The sequence below is a fragment of the Moschus berezovskii genome, chromosome 20 (genome assembly GCF_049115385.1).
Source record: "Moschus berezovskii isolate FMDL1 chromosome 20, NW_MosBer_1.0, whole genome shotgun sequence".
NCBI lineage: Eukaryota > Metazoa > Chordata > Mammalia > Artiodactyla > Moschidae > Moschus > Moschus berezovskii.
In genome coordinates, this window is record NC_142479.1 from 56,932,856 (window position 1) to 56,954,394 (window position 21,539).

Below are 21,539 nucleotides of genomic sequence, written 5' to 3' on the forward strand. Positions count from 1 at the left end.
ATTTAAAAATTATAGAACTGGTTCCAGAGAAGGATTTTGTTAATATTAACAGTATTATAAAGGGAAGATTTAAAAATAGCTTCCAGGAGAGTGGGCCTCGCTGACCCTCCATATCTTACCCTTCCCTTCCTGACAGTCACTGCTTCCTGAGGGGGCACTATTTCTCTGGAGTGGGGGGGCAGTTCAGCCATTATAAATGGGGGGGCCATTATAACTACCATCTACGTTTGGGGTGGGGGCTATGCAAGGTCTCTCTCCTGTTTTACTCAATTCCTATTCGTTCTCCTCACCACTGCCTTTCAAGTCCTGGCACTTCCCTTCCTTGCAACCCACAGATGTTCTATCTTCAGTAGAAGTCAAAAGTGCAATATGTCACTTTAGGTTTCACTGAATTCTTGCCAAGTGTGTGTTGTTTTTATTTATCGATTTTTAATTTACACAAAAAGCACTGTATTCCAGGCCTTGCTCTGTTGGTCCCTGCTTCACTGGGCACTATGGTTTTAAGATCCAGCCAAGTTGCCCTGTGAACACTGAGGTGCTTTTACTGCTGTGGGTGCTGCGTGGAGCATCCTGCACCCCACCCCACCCCATCCCACTCCCACCACTGGCCTCTTCGTGTTCCCAAGGAGGGACACCCAACTGCGCCCATCTCCCCTCCCACAAATGACACTGCAGTGCACACCCCCAGGTGTGTCCCTCATGGATCTGGGCAGACTTTCTTTGGTGGCGTGCCCCGGAGTAGGGTGCAGGGTCCTGGGTCTGCAGACATCTGTCTGAGTGCTGCCAGGTGCCCTCCAGCACAGCCTATGGGCCACTGTTCCATATCCCCACCCACAGTTGGCACCGCCAGCTTTCTGACTTTCTCCCACACAAATGGCTAGAAAGTGATACCTGGCTTTATTTCACATTCTCTGATACTAATGAGTTCAAGCCCCCTTTATATGTTGTGACCTCTTTCCCCCATCTCCGGAGCATGGCCTCTGCATCAAGGTACAGTACTAAGCACTTGGACTCACGTGACCTGTCTTCCTAACGGGCCTGAGGTTGGTGTCATGCCCATGCTCTAGACGGGGAAGCCAAGGCTCTGCGATGTTGAGTATCTTGTTCTTGACTACCACACGACCCCACCGTCTCTCTCACTCCCTGCAGCCAGCGCAGGCTCTTACCATGCTGCAGCGCCAGGCTGACCTTCCCCCCCAGCTCCGTTGCAGATGCTCGGTGGACGGGCTCTTTCCTGAGCCCCTCCTGGATGGCCTGGGCTGTGAGCGGGGCACAGGAGGGCGGGATCTCCTTCACAGGTGGAGGCTCACTGGCAATCTGGGGGTCAAAAGGCAACATATGAGACTCGCCTCCCCATCACTTCCTGCCCCTCACTTCCTTTTCTTGCTCCTCCCCACTCTCCCCTGTCCTGCTGTGCTGGGGTCAGTCAAAAGGGCTACAGTGGCCTGGTCTAGAGCGAGGGCTGGGACTTTTCCAAGAAGAAGGGAAAAGGGGGTTAGGTAGGACAGAACAGAGCAGGAGGCGAGGCGCCCATAACCCCCAGGCACCCATGACCCCCACGACCCTCAGGAGGACAGGCGGGGGTGGCCTGGGGTGTGGACACAAGAGAGCCCTGAACCATGAACTCAAGAAGACCCTTCACTCAGGATCTGCCCTCGGACCCTCAAATTTGGGTAGCCAAGTATTTAAGTCAGGATCCCACATTTCTGATGAGGCCCTTGCTTGCTCCTGCCTGCCACTGAAGAGTGACCAACACGGGAGGCGCCAGCAAGCCTGCAGCCCGGGCCCCATGGCCCTGCTGGCCGTCCCAGGCGCTCTCACGGACCTTGAGGCAGAGCGGTCCTCGGAAGTACTGGGTCCAGGGGTGGCAGCCGTTGAGCATGTGCAGCATCATACAACAGCTGCTCCAGACGTCCACCTTGGCATCGCAGGGCTTGCCCATCACCACCTCTGGCGCCATGTGGGTCTCCGTACCGGGGATGTAGTCCCCTGCGGAGGGGAGGTGAGCAGAAAGGCAACTGTGAGCTCTGATGGGCGGAAGCCTCGGCTGTGACCACCCCAGTCAGTTCCTGATATACCTTGACTCTGTCTCAAAGTACTGTAAGTAGAGATAAAGCCTCCAGATCCAACTTGCTGGGGATACGCCAAGGTGGGGATTGTGCTGGGGACGGGAACAAAGAATATATCATCTAAAACACGGGCTCTGGACGTCTGTGGTGGTCCAGTGGTTGAGAGTCTGCCTACCAGTGCAGGGGACACAGTTCGACCCCCAGTCCAGGAAGGTTCCATATACCATGGAGCAACTAAGCCTGTGCACCACAATTATAGAAGCCCGCACTTCAGAGTCTGTGCTCCACAACAAGAATTGTCACCACAATGGGAAGCCCAGCCCGCGCACAGCTAAGAAGAGTGGCCCCTGCTCGTCGCAAATGGAGAAAGTCTACGCAGTGACGAAGACCCAGCACAGCCAGAGATAAATAAATTAATTAAAAAACCCACTGGCTCTGCCCTTTGGATCAAACTCCCAAAATGCCTTCTAAAAGGGGGGAGGGATTAATAGTATGATGTTCCTGAAATTTTAGTAACTTTAAAAAAAAAGGAAAAAAAAACCTTTTATATGCATAAAAGACTAGAAAGACGGGTGCCAGATGTGAATAGTATTATTTTTCTGGTGGTTTGTGTTTCTTATTTTTATTTAGCTCTACTTTCTGTGAAAGATATTAGAAAAGATATTTTTATAATAAGGTATATATGTATATATTATTATATATTAATGTTAATATATATTAATATATATTTACATATATATTAATACATATATACATATATATTATATGTATATATAATACATATTAATATATATTAATATCAATATTATTATTATATTATATTAATATTAATATATATTATATATTAATATTAATATAATATATATTAATATATATTATATAATATTATTATATATTATAATAATATATATATTGTTAATATATTAATTTAAAATTAAAATTAATATTAATATATTACTATTATTAATATATATTTAATATTAATATATATTAATAATATTATACATATATATTAATATTATTAATATATATTAATATTATTATATATAATTATAATGTATAATTATGTACATATATTAATATTATATATTATTAATTATTATTATATATATAAGATATAATATATATTAATATTATTAATATATATAAGATATAAAATATATCTCATAATATAATAGTAACACTATAGTTATTTCAAAGTGGAAAGCAGGTATCTGTGTTCAAATTACATCTTCAGAATTACCAAGAGTCTTTTGACAACAAAGAATCACTTTTAAAAGACTGCTTTTCCGTTGGTCAAAATGAAATAATTTTATGCTAACGCTCTAAATAAAAAAGCAGGGCACAAAATTGTGTTATGATGACCTTAATTACATACAGAAAAGTACCAAAAAAATTATGAATAAGGAAAGACTTGGAGGGAATTATCTAAAATATTCATGATTATCTCTCTAGGCAAGAGGAATGGTAAGAACTTTTCCTCCCCTTCCAAACCACTTAACACTGTAGCTATCCAATATTTTACTGTGGACATGGATTATTCTAATAATCAGAAAAATATAAGTTAAAAACAGGCATTTCTCCAGCTACAAAGCATAGGCCCCTTGGTCAGCCGTCTCATTTTGCTTTGCAAAACCGTGCTCTCAGAGGCGAGGGAGGGCTGAGCTCACAGGCTGGGAGCACAGCTCCCCCGTAAAGGCTGCCAAGGGGGCTGGAGCCCTGGGGGTTCGGAGACAGCAGACCTTGGACCTTGGGTGCGGCACCAGCCTCTTTTATTCCCTCCTCTGTGTAACAAGAACATCAGAAGCAAGCACCTGACATGCATGATTGCATTTAAGCTTAACAACAAAAGCCTCATAACCTAGGGTGGTTGTGGGGCTGAAGAATCTTCATGGACATAAAGTGCTCACATCTCTGATTGCCATTAAAGAAGGTACAGGAGAAGGCGCAGGGCTAATGCTTAGTGAAGGCTTCCCAGCTGTTATCTTTGGGGGAGGGGGTAGTGGCAGGGCATACCTGTGAGCAAAGACTTCCCCAGGCCATCAGGTTGAAGGCACACAGCGTGGCCAAAGTCGCAGAGGGCTGCGCGGCTCCCATCACTGGACAGGAGCACATTGTCAGCTGCCAGGCCACCCCGGGGAAGAAGAGGAACAGGTGAGTCACCAAGGGCCCCGGCCCAATCTGAACCTCCGGCGGGGCAGTTTTCTGGCTGACCCTACGTGGCAGCTGCAGCTTCTGATTAGTTTCATTAGTCATGGAGGGAAGGGGGAGGCGGGGATCAGTTCAGGCTGGAGGCAGGCAGCAGGCAGGCTCTCAGAGGGTGAGGGGATATGGCCACTCAGCCCTGTTGCCCTCCCCTCCCCATGGTCACCAGTAAGTAGGAGCTTGATTAGCTGTTCTCTCTGGGCATCACCCACTGGAAATCACAGTGCCAGGCTGAGGGCTGGGAGAACACATTTTCCCTTCCTGCTGGCTCAGCCCACCCACCTTGACGGAGGCACAGAAGATCTGGGAGGAAGCAGGTATGATGGGGTGAGGAAAGAGCCCAATAGGGACCAGGGCCACGGGTGCCCTGAGCCTTACCTTTCACATCTCCATGTAGAATCCTGCGGGTATGGAGGTATTCCAGCCCTTCCAGCGCCTGGCCCAGGTAGTAAAGGGCCCGGTCCTCTGGCAGACAGCCTTTCTGCTTTATGAGCTGGCCTAGTGAACCACCTAGGAGATCAATGGCCGGTCTTTACATGGAGCTTTTCCAGGCCTCCAAGCCAGCCAAGGGCAAGAGACTTCAAATGGCAGGTGGTAGAAAGCAGGCCTTTCTTGCTGATGTCATGAGGTCAAGAGTTTAAAAATGGATTGACTGGGGACCAGGGTTAACCTGGGCAAGACTTAGAGAAACCCTTGGCTCTGACTTTGGAGGGAGAAAGAGTGGCCCCTGGCTCCTTACCTTCCAGCAGTTCCATGAAGATGTTGACCCAAGGCCCTTCCTTCACAGCTCCATACAAAGGGACGATTCTGGGGGAGGTCAATCCCGCACATGCCATCAACTCCTCTGCCCGAAATACTTCGACTCGCACCTGGAAGGGCCCAGATGTGGGTGGGAGTCAAATTGAGGGACCAGGGCTGGTTCCCTGGGTTCCTATCTGGACCCTTGGAGCTCCCTGCATGGAGACCACGGATGGGCCCGGTGATGATTCCGAGGCCAGGCAGGGCCCTGAAGGGGCCTAAACTAAAGCGTGCACCCTGGGGTGGTCAGGGTCAATGCCTAGTACTTGACTAAAGTTCTACAGTGCTGATGTTTATGGAAACACTCACACAAAAACGACAATCCTTATCCAGGCCCCTGGCATGCTGCTCACCCTCAGATCTGCTGAACACAGAACTTTCTTTTCCCCAGCTCAAATGTCTGGACAGTTTCTAGGTTATGGGATCTTTTGTTTATCAACATCCACGTCTTAAGATGCTTCTGTAGCCAGAGCTGGCACAGCCAAGATTCTGGCTCTGTCAGTGCCTCTGGATCCTCAGCATCCTTCCCAGCACTTATTATTTGCTGATAATTGTTTGCCTTTCCCCCTGAGGGCTAAAATGTCCATGTAGATGCGACAGTGCTTGTTTATTCTGTTTGCAGCTGTTTCCCCAGGATCTGGGCATAGGAGAGGATTCTCCTATGGGGAGGGGCTTGGCCCAGGCCCCGCCTGCAATGGACTGGCAGGCTGGGGACCACGCACTCCTCTGCAGGGACCAGCGTGACATGGAGGGAAGAAATAGGCCTTGGATACAAGCATCCTGGGCTGAGACCCTGGCTCGGCCATTTCCAAAGGTGGATCACTTCCTCTAAGCTATGTGTCTCCATACGTGAATGGTGGGGGCAGTGGCCTCAGCTCCTATGTAGGGTAGAGGTTTGGAGGGGTGATAACCAGTACTAGGCCTCAGTGGGTGCTCAGGGAATGGCAGCTCCTGCCTCATCCCTCCAGCTCAAATGAGAGCCGCTTAATAAATGCTTCAGTTCAGTTCAGTTCAGTTCAGTCGCTCAGTCTCCTGTAATAGTGACTTGTTTTTCCTTCTGGCTGCAGTTGGCTTGCCTGTTAGCCCCGAGAAGTGCCACCAGGGGGCGGGAGTGGTAACAACACTGGCCAGGAAGCAGTCAGTCAGGGTCTGCCAGTCTTCGGAGACCTGCTGACTTGTGCGGCTTTTGGACTTTTGCCTATCAGTGGAAAATGTCTCTCTTCTGATTACTTGCAGAATATCTGGTTGATCATCTTGCACGAACTTTGACTCTCTGTCAGTGTTTCCAGCTCTGAACCTGAATTGGAACTAATTTGTCGACAGGACTTGTATTAGCAAGTGTCTTTCACCCTACTGCTCCCAAACTGTGAGATGAAGCATGCACCACAGAGACCTCACAAGGGGAACAGCGACGGTGACATCTGGGGACACCACCTAGACTACTAGCCTGAGATAGTTCAGTTTCAATGGCTGCACTGCATTCTTTTGAGGATGTATCTTTACAAAGGTAGGTTTTTGGAGGCTGCTGTGACAAAAAGGTTCTTTAGGGGAATAGTGTGGAGCAGGATGTGAAGGGGATGGTGTCCAGTGATTTCAAAGGTGGAGAAGTTGTGCGTGCCCAACAGGATATACATTCCATTAGTAATTACGGTTGTTTAAGAAGGAAATTTATCTTTCAATTTATGTGTGTTGTTATGCAAATGGTTATTAGATTGTTAGGATAAAGACTTATTCAGTTCAGTTGCTCAGTCGTGTCCGACTCTTTGCGACCCCATGAATCACAGCACGCCAGGCCTCCCTGTCCATCACCAACTCCCAGAGTTCACTCAAACTTATGTCCATAGAGTCGGTGATGCCATCCAGCCATCTCATTCTCTGTCATCCCCTTCTTCTCCCACCCCCAATCCTTCCCAGCATCAGAGTCTTTTCCAGTGAGTCAACTCGTCGCATGAGGCAGCCAAAGTATTGCAGTTTCAGCCTTAGCATCAGTCCTTCCAATGAACACCCAGGACTGATCTCCTTTAGAATGGACTGGTTGGATCTCCTTGCAGTCCAAGGGACTCTCGAGTCTTCTCTAGCACCACAGTTCAAAAGAATCAATTCTTCGGTGCTCAGCTTTCTTCACAGTCCAACTCTCACATCCATACATGACCACTGGAAAAACCATAGCCTTGACTAGACGGACCTTGGTTGGCAAAGTAATGTCTCTGTTTTTTAATATACTATCTAGGTTGGTCATAACTTTCCTTCCAAGGAGTAAGCGTCTTTTAATTTCCCAATTATTTAACAGATGAAACTTGCTTTAGTCTGGGGCACCTTGAAAAAAATGACACGAAGGGCTGTGAACCAAGGAAGTCTGGAAGCTTAGGCTTTAATTCTGAAGAAATCCGTTAAGTCTTTCAGAGTACCCTAGTGATATTAAACCCCTTCCCAATCACTCTGATCAAAGGGAGTTGGAAGGGACACTTCAAAACACAAGGTGTGTTAGAAGTCTGGGCCAGCCCCAGGGAGAGCAGGCTGAAAGGATGCTCTCAAGGGACAAAGGCTGCCCTTCTAATCCAGGCCAGCTGCCCATCTGGCTGCCTTTTCTCTCTGGACTTCAGTGTCCTCATCTGTATGGTGAGGGCTGGACTCTGATGAGGATGTTAATGAGAACTAATATTTAATGCTCACTTAACAGATTCCAGGGACTCTCAGAACTTTATTCATCGTTTGCATCTTACAATAGCCTCGGAGGTGATATCATCTCATTTTATAGACAAAGAAGCTGAAGATCAGATCAGTGACCTGCTCAAGGTCACTGGATATAAAGGAGCAGAGCTGGGATCTTGGGGAGGTAAGCCTCCAGAGCTGCCAGGTCCCCTACCTTGCTGAAGGCCTTTCCAGGGGTATTAGCTTTTACATCCTGGACATTTTTTTACTGAAGTTCAAGAGCATGCATGCCCAGGTGGAAGCATGGCAATCACCTAACCATCAGATCCACAGGCCATTTCCCTCTGCTTAACTGCCCACACGCTTTATACCAGGGGTCTCTCTTTCCTTCTTGGAACACTCCCTCTTGTTTTCTTTAGTGTTCATATTCATCTTAATTCATCAGTAAATATAAGGGAATAAAAGAAACTCTATAAGTTCCTTTAAAGATCTCAGGAACGATAATATGTGAGAGGCATATAGTTTTGTCCTTTATTTCCTCATCTCCATGGAGACAGTCTCCCCGTGGTCCTTGTCCTGATTTCCTCAACTCTCGTCCTGGCTGATGGCTGCTTCTACCATCTTTCCACCACGTAAGTGTCCACCCCCATTACAATCCAAGCTCCTCAGGTCAGGTGTGTGGATTCCACACCTCTGTCCCCAGCCCGGGCCTAGCGTCTGGCACAGAGCAGGGGCTTGGTAACAAGAGCTGGCTGGACTTGGCCAAAGCCACTCTAACCAGATCAGGGCAGAGCAAAAGGAGGGTCCTAGAACTCCATGCTCCAGCCAGACGTTCTCAAATGAACAGTTCTTAACCCTCTTTGGGCCACAGACCGCTGTGAAAATCTGGTAAATAAAAAATGTGTGTGGGTCCACCTGTGCCACATGTGGAATACAATTCCAGGAGTTCATGAATCTTATGAATGAACTGACTAGGATTAGAACTTCTACACTGACTGTTAAAAAGCACTAGATAGGTGTATATTACCAGTGAGGAAATCTGTCCATGATCCACTGTTACATGAAAAAACATGGTACAGAACAAATGAGCACAACCTCATTTTAATAAAAGACATAACTACATGTTTATATATGCATATCAAAGGGTGGTGACCTCAGAAGAGAGGGGACAGAGAGACTTTTGGTTTTTGGGGTACCATTCTTTTTTAATGAGTCTCTATTAATTTGAAAGTAAAAGTAAGATCAAACAAAATCTTTAAAAAAACCCCAAAACTGGACATTAAAGCCTGGGTGTGCAACCAATTAGCATCCGACCTGGGGCCAGCAGGTGCTGACATCATCATGTGATGCTCCACATCCTGGATCCTCCCTGGGGAGCATCAGAGGGTGTGCAGACTTGCTCTGATCCCGTGTGCACTTTGACCTCTGATCCTTGGCCCTCATCACCCTCCAGCCCTACCCTCCTGGCAGGGATATGTTTCTCAGATCTTCCAGCTGAAAATGCTAAAGGAAACCACTGCCTTCCTTACTTCTCTCCCCTGGAGAGCAAGGAGGGGTGGTCTGCCTGACCAAAGGTAGCTGTGTGGGCCACCCAAAGCCAACACTGCTGAGGTCCTGGATTGGGGGAGGCAGAGGTCCGAGGGGCCAGCCCTGGGGGGCTTGAGCAGCAGGTCTGGGCCTGGCAAGTCCGCGCGTTGTGACTGGAGCTTGTCTGGCTGCCCTGGGGAGGTGAGGAGTGGAGTCCCTGTCCTCTTCTACTATATTAGGGTTGTTTACCTTGTTGCCTGGGACTCTGAGAACCTCAGCAGCGCAACAGCTGAGAAGCCTGGTGACTAAGCTCCCCAGCACAGGCATTCATCTCCAGGATACTTCACACTCTCTTGCCCTCCTCCCACCCGCCTCTCAGGAGGGACAGCTGAGCCTTCTCTGGTGGCCGGGGGAGGGGACTGCAGCTGAGGAGGTCAGGCACGTGGCCCTGGCATCCCAGCGGGAGATGATGACCCACGCTGGCAAGAACTAAGCACGTGCTTTGGTCAGTGGTGGGGTGGGCAGGGGTGGAGCTGGCTTATTTGACACAGTGTGTCTGAAGTTTGGGGTAATACCTACGGATAGTCCCCTCTCTCAACCCACTGCCCCGAGGCCCAGACTCTCCAGCTTTAACACCTGGTCACGCACCAGCTATGGAAGCCAGCCTTGTTCACATCGCAATCCCCTCACCCCTTAAAGTCGCAGGCACCCCAGATAGTGGCGCCAGCAGCGTCCACTCTGCGTGGGGCCTGAGCAGGCTGGACCTGCCTGTTCTGGCTATTTGGTCCCTTTCCTTTTGGGAATCAGAGTGTCCTGAAAAAAAGCCATCTGAAAACAAGGTCCATCTTTGAATTAGCTTATTTCACGCTGCCCACGGGCCAAGGAAATGACCCATGGAAATATTTCTGATTTCCACCTTAGGAAGTCTTTGGGGCTAGCCCTTATTCCTAGCTGAATTTAAGGTCAAGGGCAAGGTGGGTCCCAATTCAGGTGAGGGGAAGAGTCGGGGTAGGAGAAAGGGTATCTGAAGGAGAGGAGGGATGACACCCTCACAGTCTGCTGGGCCTGGACAGTGCGGTTTGACAGAAGGAGGCCTCGGCTCCAGGCCTGGCTGTGGGGCTGTGGGCAAGGTGCAGCCCCTCTCCGGCCTCGAGTTCTAACATCACGGAGATGAGGGAGTACATGTGACTCAGGCCTCTGCCTCTAATTAAAATCCTAGAAGCACAAGTCTTCCTCCCCTTCCCCTTCCTGAGGAGAGGGTCAAATCCAAACTCTGCAGTTGGGTAAACCTGTGTGCTTAGTCACTTTAGTCGTGTCCGACTCTCTGTGACCCTGTGGACCATGGCCAGCCAGGCTCCTCTGTCCACGGGGTTCTCCAGGCAAGAATACTGGAGTGGGTTGCCATTTTCTTCTCCAGTGATAAAGTATGAAGTGAGTGAAGTGAAGTCGCTCAGTCATGTCCGACTCTTTGCGACCACATGGACTGCAGCCTACCAGGCTCCTCTGTCCATGGGATTCTCCAGGCAAGAGTACTGGGTTGCCATTTACCTGGGGCTCTCACTGTCTCATTGCCTCATATTGTCCATCTCGCAGGACTGATTACCTCCAGTCAACAGGAGGCAGAGTCAGATCTGGCTCCCAAAGGACTCCTGTCAGGGAGGGTTTCTCTTAGGGAGGCTCCTGTTAGGGGGAGACTGTGCTCTCGCTGTTACCTTGCTATCCGCTGTGAAGTTTAAGAGTTTCAGCTCAGTAAGAATTTCGTGACAATCCAATCATCTTCCAGGTTTTGACATGCCCAAGGGGCCTGGCACCAGGAGGGGCCCAGGCTGCACACACAGCCTCACGCTCCCTCTCACATACACACGCACCAAGTGTGGCTCCCAGGCGGGGACATGTGACCGGGACTGTCCCCACTTCCAGCGCCAGCTGACCCAGGGCAGCCAGGCTCCGTTAAAGAGAGTCAGACCCATGGTCACCCTGTGATTAACCCTGAAAGAAGGCAGAGGGAAGGCGATGGGCCTCCGGCCTCCTGCCCTCCTCAGCCTCCATACCTTTTTGACGGCACACTGGAAGCCGGTCTGCTTGTCCTCCATCCTGTGGACCTCTCCAAAGGAGCCTCTGCCCAGGCAGGGCTGACGCGTGGCCCAGTGGACCTCCTCTCGGTACTCATAATCCACCGGCTTGAGTTTCTGGGGTTGGCAGGAGAGAGAGGCCGGTTTCAGTGGCCAGGGCAGTGGAGGGATGAAGGTTACAGTGAGGAAGGCTTGCCAGATGGTGGCCCGTGCCAGGCTGCTGGGCTGAGCGGAGCCCTCGCAACAGAAGATGCCAACTGGTCTCAGGCAGGGCTTGGGGTCAGCGGAGGGTGGGGTGGGGTGGGGGGACAGGACCATCAGAGAGGGGGGTGATAGGAATCAGGCGAAGGCAAAGGAGAGCTTCACGGTCTGCCTGAGGCAATCTGATCCTTGCAATGAAAAAACCTCCTCCCCAGATTTGTGGTTTTGGGACAGAAATGAAATTGTCAACAACCTTGACCATGAAAAAACATGACTTCAGCTAAAAGGTAAAAGAAAGGGAAGGACATGAAGAGGGGCGGAGGACAAGGGATAATGTCAGAGATGGATGGGACAACATCCAGAAATCTAAGTTTGGGAAAATCATGTAATGTTACAAAGTTATCCAGTAAACTAGGGAGGGAGAAAAAAAGCTATGACAAACCTAGACAGCGTATTAAAAAGCAGAGACATCACTTTGCTGACAAAGGCCTGTATAGTCAAAGCTATGGTTTTTCCAGTGGTCACGTAAGGATGTGAGAGCTGGACCATAAAGAAGGCAGAGAGCCGAAGAATTGATACTTTCAAACTGTGGTGTTGAAGAAGACTTTTGTGAGTCTTTTGGACAAGCAAGGAGATAAAACCAGTCAATACTAACGGAAATCAACCCTCAATATTCATTGGAAGGACTGATGCTGAAGCTCCAATACTTTGGCCACCTGATGCAAAGAAGTGACTCATTAGAAAAGACCCTGATGCTGAGAAAGATTGAGGGCAAGAGGAAAAGGGGACAACAGAGGATGAGATGGTTGGATGGAATCATCACTGACTCAATGAACATCTTCCAAACTTTGGGAGATGGTGAAGGACAGGGAAGCCTGGCGTGCTGCAGTCATGGGGTCACAAAGAGTCAGACATGACTTAGCAACTGAACAAGAGGAGGAAGGTGAAGGAAAGGGGGAAGTGAAGCTGGACGGTCCTGGAGGTGGAGGGGTGGTGATGGCATGTGTCCATGTATTTGGAGACTACTTGCCTCGATAAGTAGGACCCCCTCGCTGTCCTCAGTTTCGGGGCTGGGCTCCTGGGGCCTGGAGCCTCCCACTGACCAGGTCTTGGCCAGGCTGGCCAGGCTGTGGGCCTGGCCGGAGCTCACGCTGCCTTGCAGAGCGTGTACCAGGTACTCCTCCACGGACAGCTTGTCACTTGAGCCACGAGACGGGCAGCTGGGCTTCAGGTGAGGGCTGGGCCGGGGCTTCTGGCTGTCTACACAGGCCAGTCTGCCCAGGTGGGGGCCGGGCAGGGGCTGCTGGTCGTCTACACAGTTTGCCAGTTTGCCAAGGAAGAAGGACTCTAGCGGGTGAGGCTTCCAGGGCTGGAGAGGGTGGAATGGGAAGGGGTGAGGCAGCCTGCTGTAGGGGAAGGGCTGGGGCAGGGGGCCGGCGTCCTGTGGGTGGTGGACTTTCCACACATGGTTCAGACACTGCAGGGGGCTGATCAGTTTGTGGAGTTCTGGTCGAGGCAGCGCTGGCCGCAGGCCCTCCCCGAGCTTCTTAAACCACAGCTGACCAAGGCCTGGCTCCTTCAGAGGCTTGGTGAACTGCGGGACATTTCTAACATATGGGGGACCCAGTGGAGACTCATCTTCCTGCAGGGGAAACACAGCGTTAGGACACGGAGCTGCGGTCAAGGTGTGGGCCTTCTGCAGGCCCTGAGCCCGGCACGGGGGTTGGGGTGGGTGTAGGCCTCACCTGCACCGGGACCGTGCAACTCTCCTGCTCGGGGGTCCTGGGGAGGGGTTTGGCCAAGGCCGCCCCGGCCTGAGCCGGGGACTTGGAGCTCTTCTTCTTGCGTTTCTTCCGGGCTTTGCTGCGGCGCTTCCCCTTCCAGCACACGCGGGCCATTTTGCCCTCAGTCGAGTGGGCCACATTGTTGGGGATCTGATCAAGACTCTCAGACTGGCTGTCAGACAGACACAGACACGCCGTCTGGGTGTGAGGAGGTGCAGGTAACTGCGATGGACTCACAGAGACCTGAGGTCACATCCCAGCTTAGTCAGGACTTTCGGGAACGCGGGACAGTTCCTGAGCCCCAAGGACTGTCTGGGTCCTCACTGGTAAAGAGGAGGTAGTCTTTTCTGCCAGGCGGGGCGGAGATGGGGTTTAAATGAAACAGCTCATTTAAAAAGGCTACCTGGGGGGCTTCCCTGGTGGCTGAGTGGTGTAGAGTCCACCTGCTGGTGCAGGAGATGTGGGTTTGATCCCTGGTCCGGAGGATCCCACACGCTACAGTGCAACTATAGATCAACTACAGAGCCTGCCCTCTGGAACTCGAGCACCACAGCTACTGAGCCCACATGCCACAACTGCTGACGCCCTAGTGCCCTGGAGCCCGTGCTCCACAACAGGAGAAGTTGCTGCAATGAGCAGCCTGCGCTTTGCAACTGGAGAGTAGCCCCCTGCCTGCCGCAACTACAGAAAAGGCCGTGTAGCATCAAAGACTCAGCACAGCCAAAAATAAATAAATAGGCTACCTCAGTGCCTGGTCCCAAGGCAAGCCTCTGATAAACAGTGGCTATTACTAAGGTGAGAGGCTGCACATTGCTCTTTTGATGTAGATGGAGAGAGACTAGGGTGGCTACCTGTGGAGAGGGCCCAGAAGGGGGCGTGTGGCTCAGAAGGCCACACCCCATGGCAGGCATTCTCAGCTCTGAGTTGGTTTCTGTGGCCTCTGGAGTAAGGACAGTTGACGTTGGTCATCTCCACCCCCACCAGCCCTGGGCCCACCTGGCTCCCCCAGGAATGTGAGGAGTAGCATAAACAGATACCCTGCCCGGGCTCGTGCCCAGGTACCAGGGGAGCCCGCCCTGCTCTGACAGCTGGAGGCTGAGCATCACCGTGGCTCTAACTCGGCTCTTGCCCCTCTGGATATCAAGGCCCCGGTGGCCCTTCTGAAAGTGCTGCTGCCAAACAGCTATGGAGCCAAGCACGGCCTCAGCTGCTCTCCCATGGCCCCATCTCCTGCCCCTACGAAGGAGGCCGACTTGCCCCAGTTCTGGGGATTGCTAGGGGCCTGGGGGTTTCTCAGGCAACAGAAAGAAGTGAGTCCATCAGAAACCTCCAACCCTGGCCAAAAGACATCGGGCTGGCATAAGGAATCTGACCAAACAGGGAACATTTCTTGATTCAAGGCCAGGTGCCCTCCTAAAACCTTTTCATCACTAGTGGTTCCCAAACTCCAGTGATAACGAAGTCCGCCTGGGGAGACAGGAGGGCCTATGTCCAGGTTCGATCTCCAGTTGCCAAGAACCAGTCTTTGGGGCTGGGGAGCCTGGAAACAGACCGAGCCTCACTCAGCCTCCTTTCCACAGGGCCAGGGAGCTGCGAGTCTGCCCCTGCCTGTTTCCAAGCCCTCATCCCTCCCTGGGTGTGTCTCACAGAGGGAAGGACATGGGAGGTTTCTCCCCGAGTGGCTTCTCTGGGCCTGCACTCGTGGTCACACACCAGCGGCAAGGTGCCTCCTGTTCCCAGCACCTCCCTACTGATGGGAACCGAGGGGAGCATCAGGGGCTCCCCAGAGAATACAAATAAAACGTCAAGCTGATATGACCCAGAGGCAGTCATCCACACACTGGGAGCAGCTTTTGAAAAGCTTATTTGGCTGGGAGAGTGGCTCAGCCAGGAAGCCTGGGCGTGTTCCAAGAGCCGAACCACAGGTGCTGAAGGCGGGAGCCAGGGGTCATTTGGGAGCGGCTGGGGCGAGCAGCTGGGGTGGGGACACTGCCGCTGTGTCAGCTCGGGGCGCCCCACTCAGGCTGTGGGCCTTACCTGTACTGTTTCGAGCCAGCGATGAAGATCCGTTCTGAAAAGGTGGGGCTGAACTCTTGGCTATTCTCACCTTTTAATTAAAGGAAAAGGGGTTGGATGAGCAGAAAGGAGAAAGAGGATTCGGCACTTAGGAGAGCGGCACTTTGCAGATACCCTCCTGGCCATTCCTCTTTCCTGTGACCTTACCCTGCCCTCCCAGCCTGGGTGTCAAGGGCACCGGGCACGCCTACAACATGGGATCATTTAAGGGCGCCCACCCCACTTCACACACTGTGAGGTGTAAGTGAGACAGTCCATATAAGACACTCGACACGGTGCCTGGCACATGGCTCAGTATATACTATTATATACGTATGTGGGTTGAACTACTATGCCACTCACTCCGCTTTAATTTTTATTCTCTCATCTCTCGTCAAAGACCAGCCAGAAGGAAGCAGAAGATGCGGGGAAGGATGGGTGTACGTGGGAAAATACCGTCACCAGCTCTTGGTCTTGCCAGGCTCCACCCCAGAAACTTCCTGGGGTGGAGGGAAGGTATGGGGAGGGAGGGGATTCCTGGCCCTACCCGCCTCCTTGGGAGTTTCTCAGGCTCTGGTGGCAGTCATCATTCTGAGCCATCTTTAGGTCTTGTGAGTGGAAGCAGAAGGACCAGACCGGACCTCACCCTGCTCTGCAGGCCTGAGGGCAGGTGTTCATTCTTTGGGGTGGGGGCCGCCTTGAGGTGGAAGTGGTGAAGAGCCTAATGCCCCAGAACAGCTTTCCGGGAGACCTGGCCTTTCCTGTCTGGGCCTCTTCAGAGATGCACAGGCTGCCTGAGGTCCCAGCAGAAGGCAGATGGCCTGCCTGATGATCCTGCAGACTCCCCAGCACCTTGGAGCCCATGCATCCCTGCCTTCCAGCTCCCTTCCCCTGCTCTGGTCACCACGGGCAATGCCTCGTCGGCCACCTCTCCCTTCCTGCACGTCCCTTCCTGGCACTGTCCTAGCTCCCATGTCACACTGATTCCTGGCTTAACCCCTGGTCCTATCTTGTGAATGTCTCCTATGGTGGTCACCCTGACCTCCCTCTTCCACAAGAGGACCCTGAGCCCAGCCCTACCTGTGGCCAACCACCCTTGTCCAAACGCTGTGCCCACCCTCTCTCTCCATCCCCCACCCTGCCCTGAAGCCTGGGGCTCTTACATTCGGCCTGGGCGATGATGGAGATGGCAGCCGGCCCAGCCTCGGAGCCATCCTTGGCTGTGCCTTTGGTGATCACGTCGTTCAGGATCTCCCACTTCCCGCAGAATACAGGGCTCTTCTCCACGGCCTCCAGCTTGTGTACGGAGCTCTGCTTCTTCCCCATCACCTGTGTCTTCTCCTTGGCTTTGGCGAACTCCTTCTGCTGCCCGACCGTGGAGCCGGGGGCGCCTGGGCAGGCCATTTCCATCACTGCCATCTCCCAGGCTCACGCTCACCCTGCGAGAGAGACCACACGCAGAGCAGGTCACCCCCAGACCCCAGGGCAGGCTGCAGTGGGAGGAGAAAAGCAGGGGGCAGAGGGCCTGTGCCCCCTCAGGCCACATGTTTTTATCCTCCAAATGATCCAAATGGCAACCTTGCCACGGTCTCATGTGGGGTGAGCCCCCAGCCCTACCAGCTCTTCCTCTCCACTCCACAAGGAGAACTCTAGTTCACCTCCTCTGGGACAGCTGTGGATCAATGTCTGGGTTGGTTCTTTCTTGCCTTTGTAAATAATGGCTGAGTCGTCTTCTGCTGTTTGTTTTGTGGTGAACTTTGCTTCTGCAGAACAGGGTGGTGGATCCCATACTCCAAAGCCATTAGTCACCTCACAGATTCTGCACAAGCCTTGCCTTCTTAGAGACATGCCTGTGCCACCCATTGAGGGCTTTTCTCCAAGTGGAGAGAATCAAGGTTTTGTTTTGCTCCCAAGTTGCAGGTAGAGGTATGCACATACATAAGTGAGTGCATGTGGGTATATATATGGATTTGTGTGTGTCTATTTATATATACACACATTATATAGAGACACAGATGAAATCTTGTAAAACCTAAAAACCATGTGAGCAGCAGCACCAGAACTTGGCTCCTTTCCTAAGCTGCATCTGTTTGTGGCTTTCCAGAAGGGACTGAAATGCTTCTCCTGTAATGTCCAAACTCACTTGCTGAAACCCTCTTTCGGGTATCGCTTTTCTTTCAGGCAACGTTAGTAATGGAATTTCTATTAGAGCCCACGCACCCCACCACCATCTTACACCTCTAGAAATATGAGGACAAAGCATAAGAATTCCTCTCTCTCTGGGCCCCGTCTCCCCCAGCTCTATGTTCCCGCAGAGCCAGATGGGAGAGAGAATGTGCTGCTGTGACAATCTGTGCAAAGAGCACGCGGGCTGGAGTGGTCACAAAAACGAACAGCGCTGCCCTGTAATTGTGAGCATTTGGGAAGTGTTTTAAAGACCGGGGCTCTCAACTCCCAAGGGCAGTGCCCTACGGGGTCATGACTTGTTTGCAACAAAGCCTAAGAAGGCAGTGACTGCAGACACTTTCATAAGTGCTCTTTGATGGCAGCTTGGTCCTCAGGCTGCTGCTAACGGATGAGGTCTTCCCTGCGGTAGCTCCATTCATCCTGAATCACGCCTCCGTCTGCTCTTGAGGGATGAAGACAGACCACGGGAAGCCAGGCCTCTATACCTCTGCCCTTTTGCCTGATCAGGCTGGAAGCTTCCAAGAAACAGTGGGACACTGGGAAACTCTAGGCTGAAACCTCCTGCCTACAGCATCTGCCTCACCACAGCAGACACGAAAGGCTGAGGCAGCTTGACTGGGGTGTGGGGGGTGGGGGAAGGTTTGTTGGTTGCTATGAATTTGATGCTCACATCTCTGCCTTCAAGGGCCTGCTAACTTTGAATTCAGAGTGGTTCCAGCTTTCAGCCTGGATGCCGGTGTAGTCCTGCAGGCTGGATGCGCAGGCAGCTGAATGGGTGGCCTCACTGTTTCTTGATGACCTTAAGTCTAAGGGGTGCTCTGACTTCAATTAGGTGAAAGCCCTCCAAGGCTGGCTGTTCTACTTGTAAGGGTACTTTCATCCCACTCCACACCTCTGCAGCCCCTGTCCATCTCCAAAAGGACTTGATCCAGGACCTAGAGTAGGGCCTATCTCTCTCAGCCTCTTTATGAGAAACGAGATCTTACAAACAGACCCCCAGTGCTCCAAACCTAACAGTATTAGAGGTATGCCTACAGGGACACTGCTTCAATCTCCTCATTTTTATGGAGGCCTAATTAGGCGGAGACTTGCCGGAGATCACCAGTCTGCATGGAGCTGTGTGGAGCCGGGCCTACTGAGCTGTGCTATCCACTCCCCAGTCTCTGGGCTGCAGGCAAGGGGGAATGTCATGGGCCTCCCTGGGCAGAAGGCTCCTGAAGGCAGAGGTGGTGTTCAGCAGAGCAGGGCACAGGGGGTGCTGGCTGCAGGACGGAATCAAGGATGATGCTGGGCATCTTGGGATGAAGAGAGAGTTTCACCGGACGGCGAAAGGAATAGCCAGTGGTCAGCCTTGTTCTGAGGCACCCGGCTGTTTAGAGCCAAGCTGCACTCAGGCTCACGTGGCCTTTCCTGCCTGACATGGCTCACCCAGAGCTGGCGCTCCTCCAGACAGGCTGTGGGGCGCCCCTCCCCCACGAGCTGTCCTTTCACCTTGGTGGCTGGGTGGGCAGCTGGCCAGGGGCCCTGGTCCTCCCTCTGCGAGCTCTCCAGGCACCCCGTCCCAGAGAAACCAAGGCCAAGGCAGCCGAGGTCGGGGCTGCCTCCTCTGCAGTGCCCTGATGACTCACCCGGCAGCCTGGCAGGCAGAGAGAGGAACAAGGGAGCCTGAGAAGCTAACCCAGCAGCTGGCTGCTGAACCTGTGAAGGGCACGGGGAAAACAGGCTGACCCTCACCTCCTGGGGGCACGAAATCACGGCCTGGGAGTTGTATGGCTTCTCCTGTGTCTGCCTTTCCGGGGCCACATGACCATGACTCAGACTCTCATCGACTGTCTCCAAGTTCAAGAGGCTACTGTCAGGACACTCTGGCCGGACAGCAGTGCTCAACATATACACATGCTCGCTTCCTCACTCCTTCCTCACTTCCACATGGGTTCTGATCTACAAAAAGTAGGGTTCTGCACTAAGCCTGGGACTGCTGGTTGGGTGGGCTCTGGGCTTTGGGCTCCGGCTTGCTGCCCCAGCCCGGAGCCCCGCAGCTCTGCCCCTTCTCTAGCTCCTGCAGCTCGCGGAAAGTGAGGACTAAGTGGGAGCCTGCTGTGTTTCTGCCTTTGAAGGCAAGTCAAAATCCTGATTCATTACTCAGCTGGATGCTCTCCACAGCTCCACTCAGGCCTTAGATGCACTCTTCCCTCTGCTCTGTGTGTCAGAGCTGAGGATGTGAGCAGTGGCAACAGCCACACCCGCTCGGCTCACTCACAAGGCCATGAACACACAAGGGGAAAGGAAAGGGGCAGAATTAAGTCAGTATTTTTTAGGGCCTGATCCACGTACACTGCCTATCCTCTCTTCTGTGGGGCTTCCACGACCCCCTGGAGGGGCCTGGGGGTAGGAATGATGGGGAGAGCACCAGGTCAACCCCTGGGAACATCTGTGTGACATACCTGCAGTGGACACGGCTCCTGGGCTCCAGCTCAGTTCCCTCTCCAGCTTAGTAAAGATCTTCTGTCCAAGCTGAGGAGTTCTCAGCGTGGGTTCAAGGATGGCTTCAGGGAGGTCTGAAAACCCTAGGAACTTTACTGGTGTTTCTCCAGGGAAGGGGTCCATAGGTTTCATCACATTTCCCAAGGGTCTGACATTCCTCAGAAGGTTGTTCTAGTCTTCCCAGAAGACCAAGGCCAGGGCTAAATGCCTGATTCTGGCTCAATTCTTCCATGCCAAGGAAGAGCTCACCAAGGCACTACTATTCCTACCTAAGTTACAGTAACTAGATGGGTTCTCAAACGTACTTGCCCTAGGTCTACTGAGTCAGTCACTGGGCATTAGGCCCAGAATCTGTACTTCTGACAAGTTCTCTGGATGACTCTAATGCCCAGTGGCCAGGGACTGCCATCCGACCCCTGCTCTATACTGTCAGGCTACACTGTCAATATGGCAGCCACATGGCTATTTACATTTATTTTATTTTTCTATTTTTCTTTTATTTTGTATTGGAGGCTTTCCTGGTGGTTCAGATGGTAAAGAATCTGTCTGCAATGTAGGAGACCTGGGTTTGATCCCTGGGTGGGAAAGATTCCCTGGAGAAGATGATGGCAACCCACTCCAGTATTCTTGCCTAGAGAATCCCATGGACAAAGGAGCCTGGCGGGCTCTTTGTATTGGAGTATAGCTGATTAACAATGTTGTGATAGTTTCACATGGACAGCAAAGGGATTCAGCCATACATATACATGTACTCATTCTCCCACAAACTCCCTTCCCATTCAGGCTATCCCACAGCGTTGAACAGAGTTCTCTGTGCTGTACAGTAGGTGACATTCAAATCAATTCATTTTAAATAAAATTTAAAAATCAGTTCTTTAGTTATACTAGCTACCATATAGGAGAGTTCACACAGAATACATCTATCACTGTAGAAAGTGCTATTGGACAATTCCTGTCTCAGACCATTACAGCAACGCTTTCTCTGACAGCGTACTTTCTCTTCCTAGGATTCTGGGATGGGAATAGGGTTTAGACGAAATGATTGCTTGATTAAACTGGAAGGCACAGAGTAATGTTTAAAATTTTGATCTTCAGTGGTGATGACCTTTCTAAAATGTATCATATTTCAGTTCCCTGTTTTAGTAAGGACAGTAAAAAACACCAGATTGGGGACCAGAAGATACGAGTTCTAGCCGTGGAGGCTTTTTATTAAAAAGCAACAGGACCATTTTTATTAAAAGAAATCATACCTCAACCCTCACAATATAAAAGACCTGGAAACGTGCAACTGATACGTAACTCAAATTAGAGACAGCTGCTCTGCTGAAGGTGGGCAAGGGCCCCACACTCAGCTTGCCTCCATCCACCAAGGACCTCTCCAGCATCCTAGGTCTTCAAGGAAAAGTTTGAAAACTACTGACCTAGGAAATCATTGGAGGTTCTTTCTAGTTCCCCAAATGCCACTGATTTGTCAGGATTTTTTGAAGGCTAGACGACTTCGATTC

At 51.4% G+C, this 21,539-nt stretch overlaps 1 protein-coding gene across 1 annotated transcript in view; it reads right to left on the reverse strand.

Annotated features, from left to right (window-relative positions):
- MAP3K14 (mitogen-activated protein kinase kinase kinase 14) overlaps nt 1-21,539 on the reverse strand; it is a 43,563-nt gene that overhangs the window by 4,537 nt on the left and 17,487 nt on the right. The window contains exons 2-11 of the mRNA XM_055408093.2: nt 16,527-16,802; nt 15,346-15,415; nt 13,270-13,480; nt 12,555-13,166; nt 11,303-11,440; nt 5,014-5,143; nt 4,653-4,784; nt 4,086-4,190; nt 1,826-1,989; nt 1,167-1,317 (exon numbers count right to left, since the gene is read on the reverse strand). Coding sequence (XP_055264068.2) covers nt 1,167-1,317; nt 1,826-1,989; nt 4,086-4,190; nt 4,653-4,784; nt 5,014-5,143; nt 11,303-11,440; nt 12,555-13,166; nt 13,270-13,480; nt 15,346-15,415; nt 16,527-16,782 — 1,969 coding nt within the window. The 5' untranslated portion in view covers nt 16,783-16,802. The remainder of the gene's footprint in view (nt 1-1,166; nt 1,318-1,825; nt 1,990-4,085; nt 4,191-4,652; nt 4,785-5,013; nt 5,144-11,302; nt 11,441-12,554; nt 13,167-13,269; nt 13,481-15,345; nt 15,416-16,526; nt 16,803-21,539) is intronic.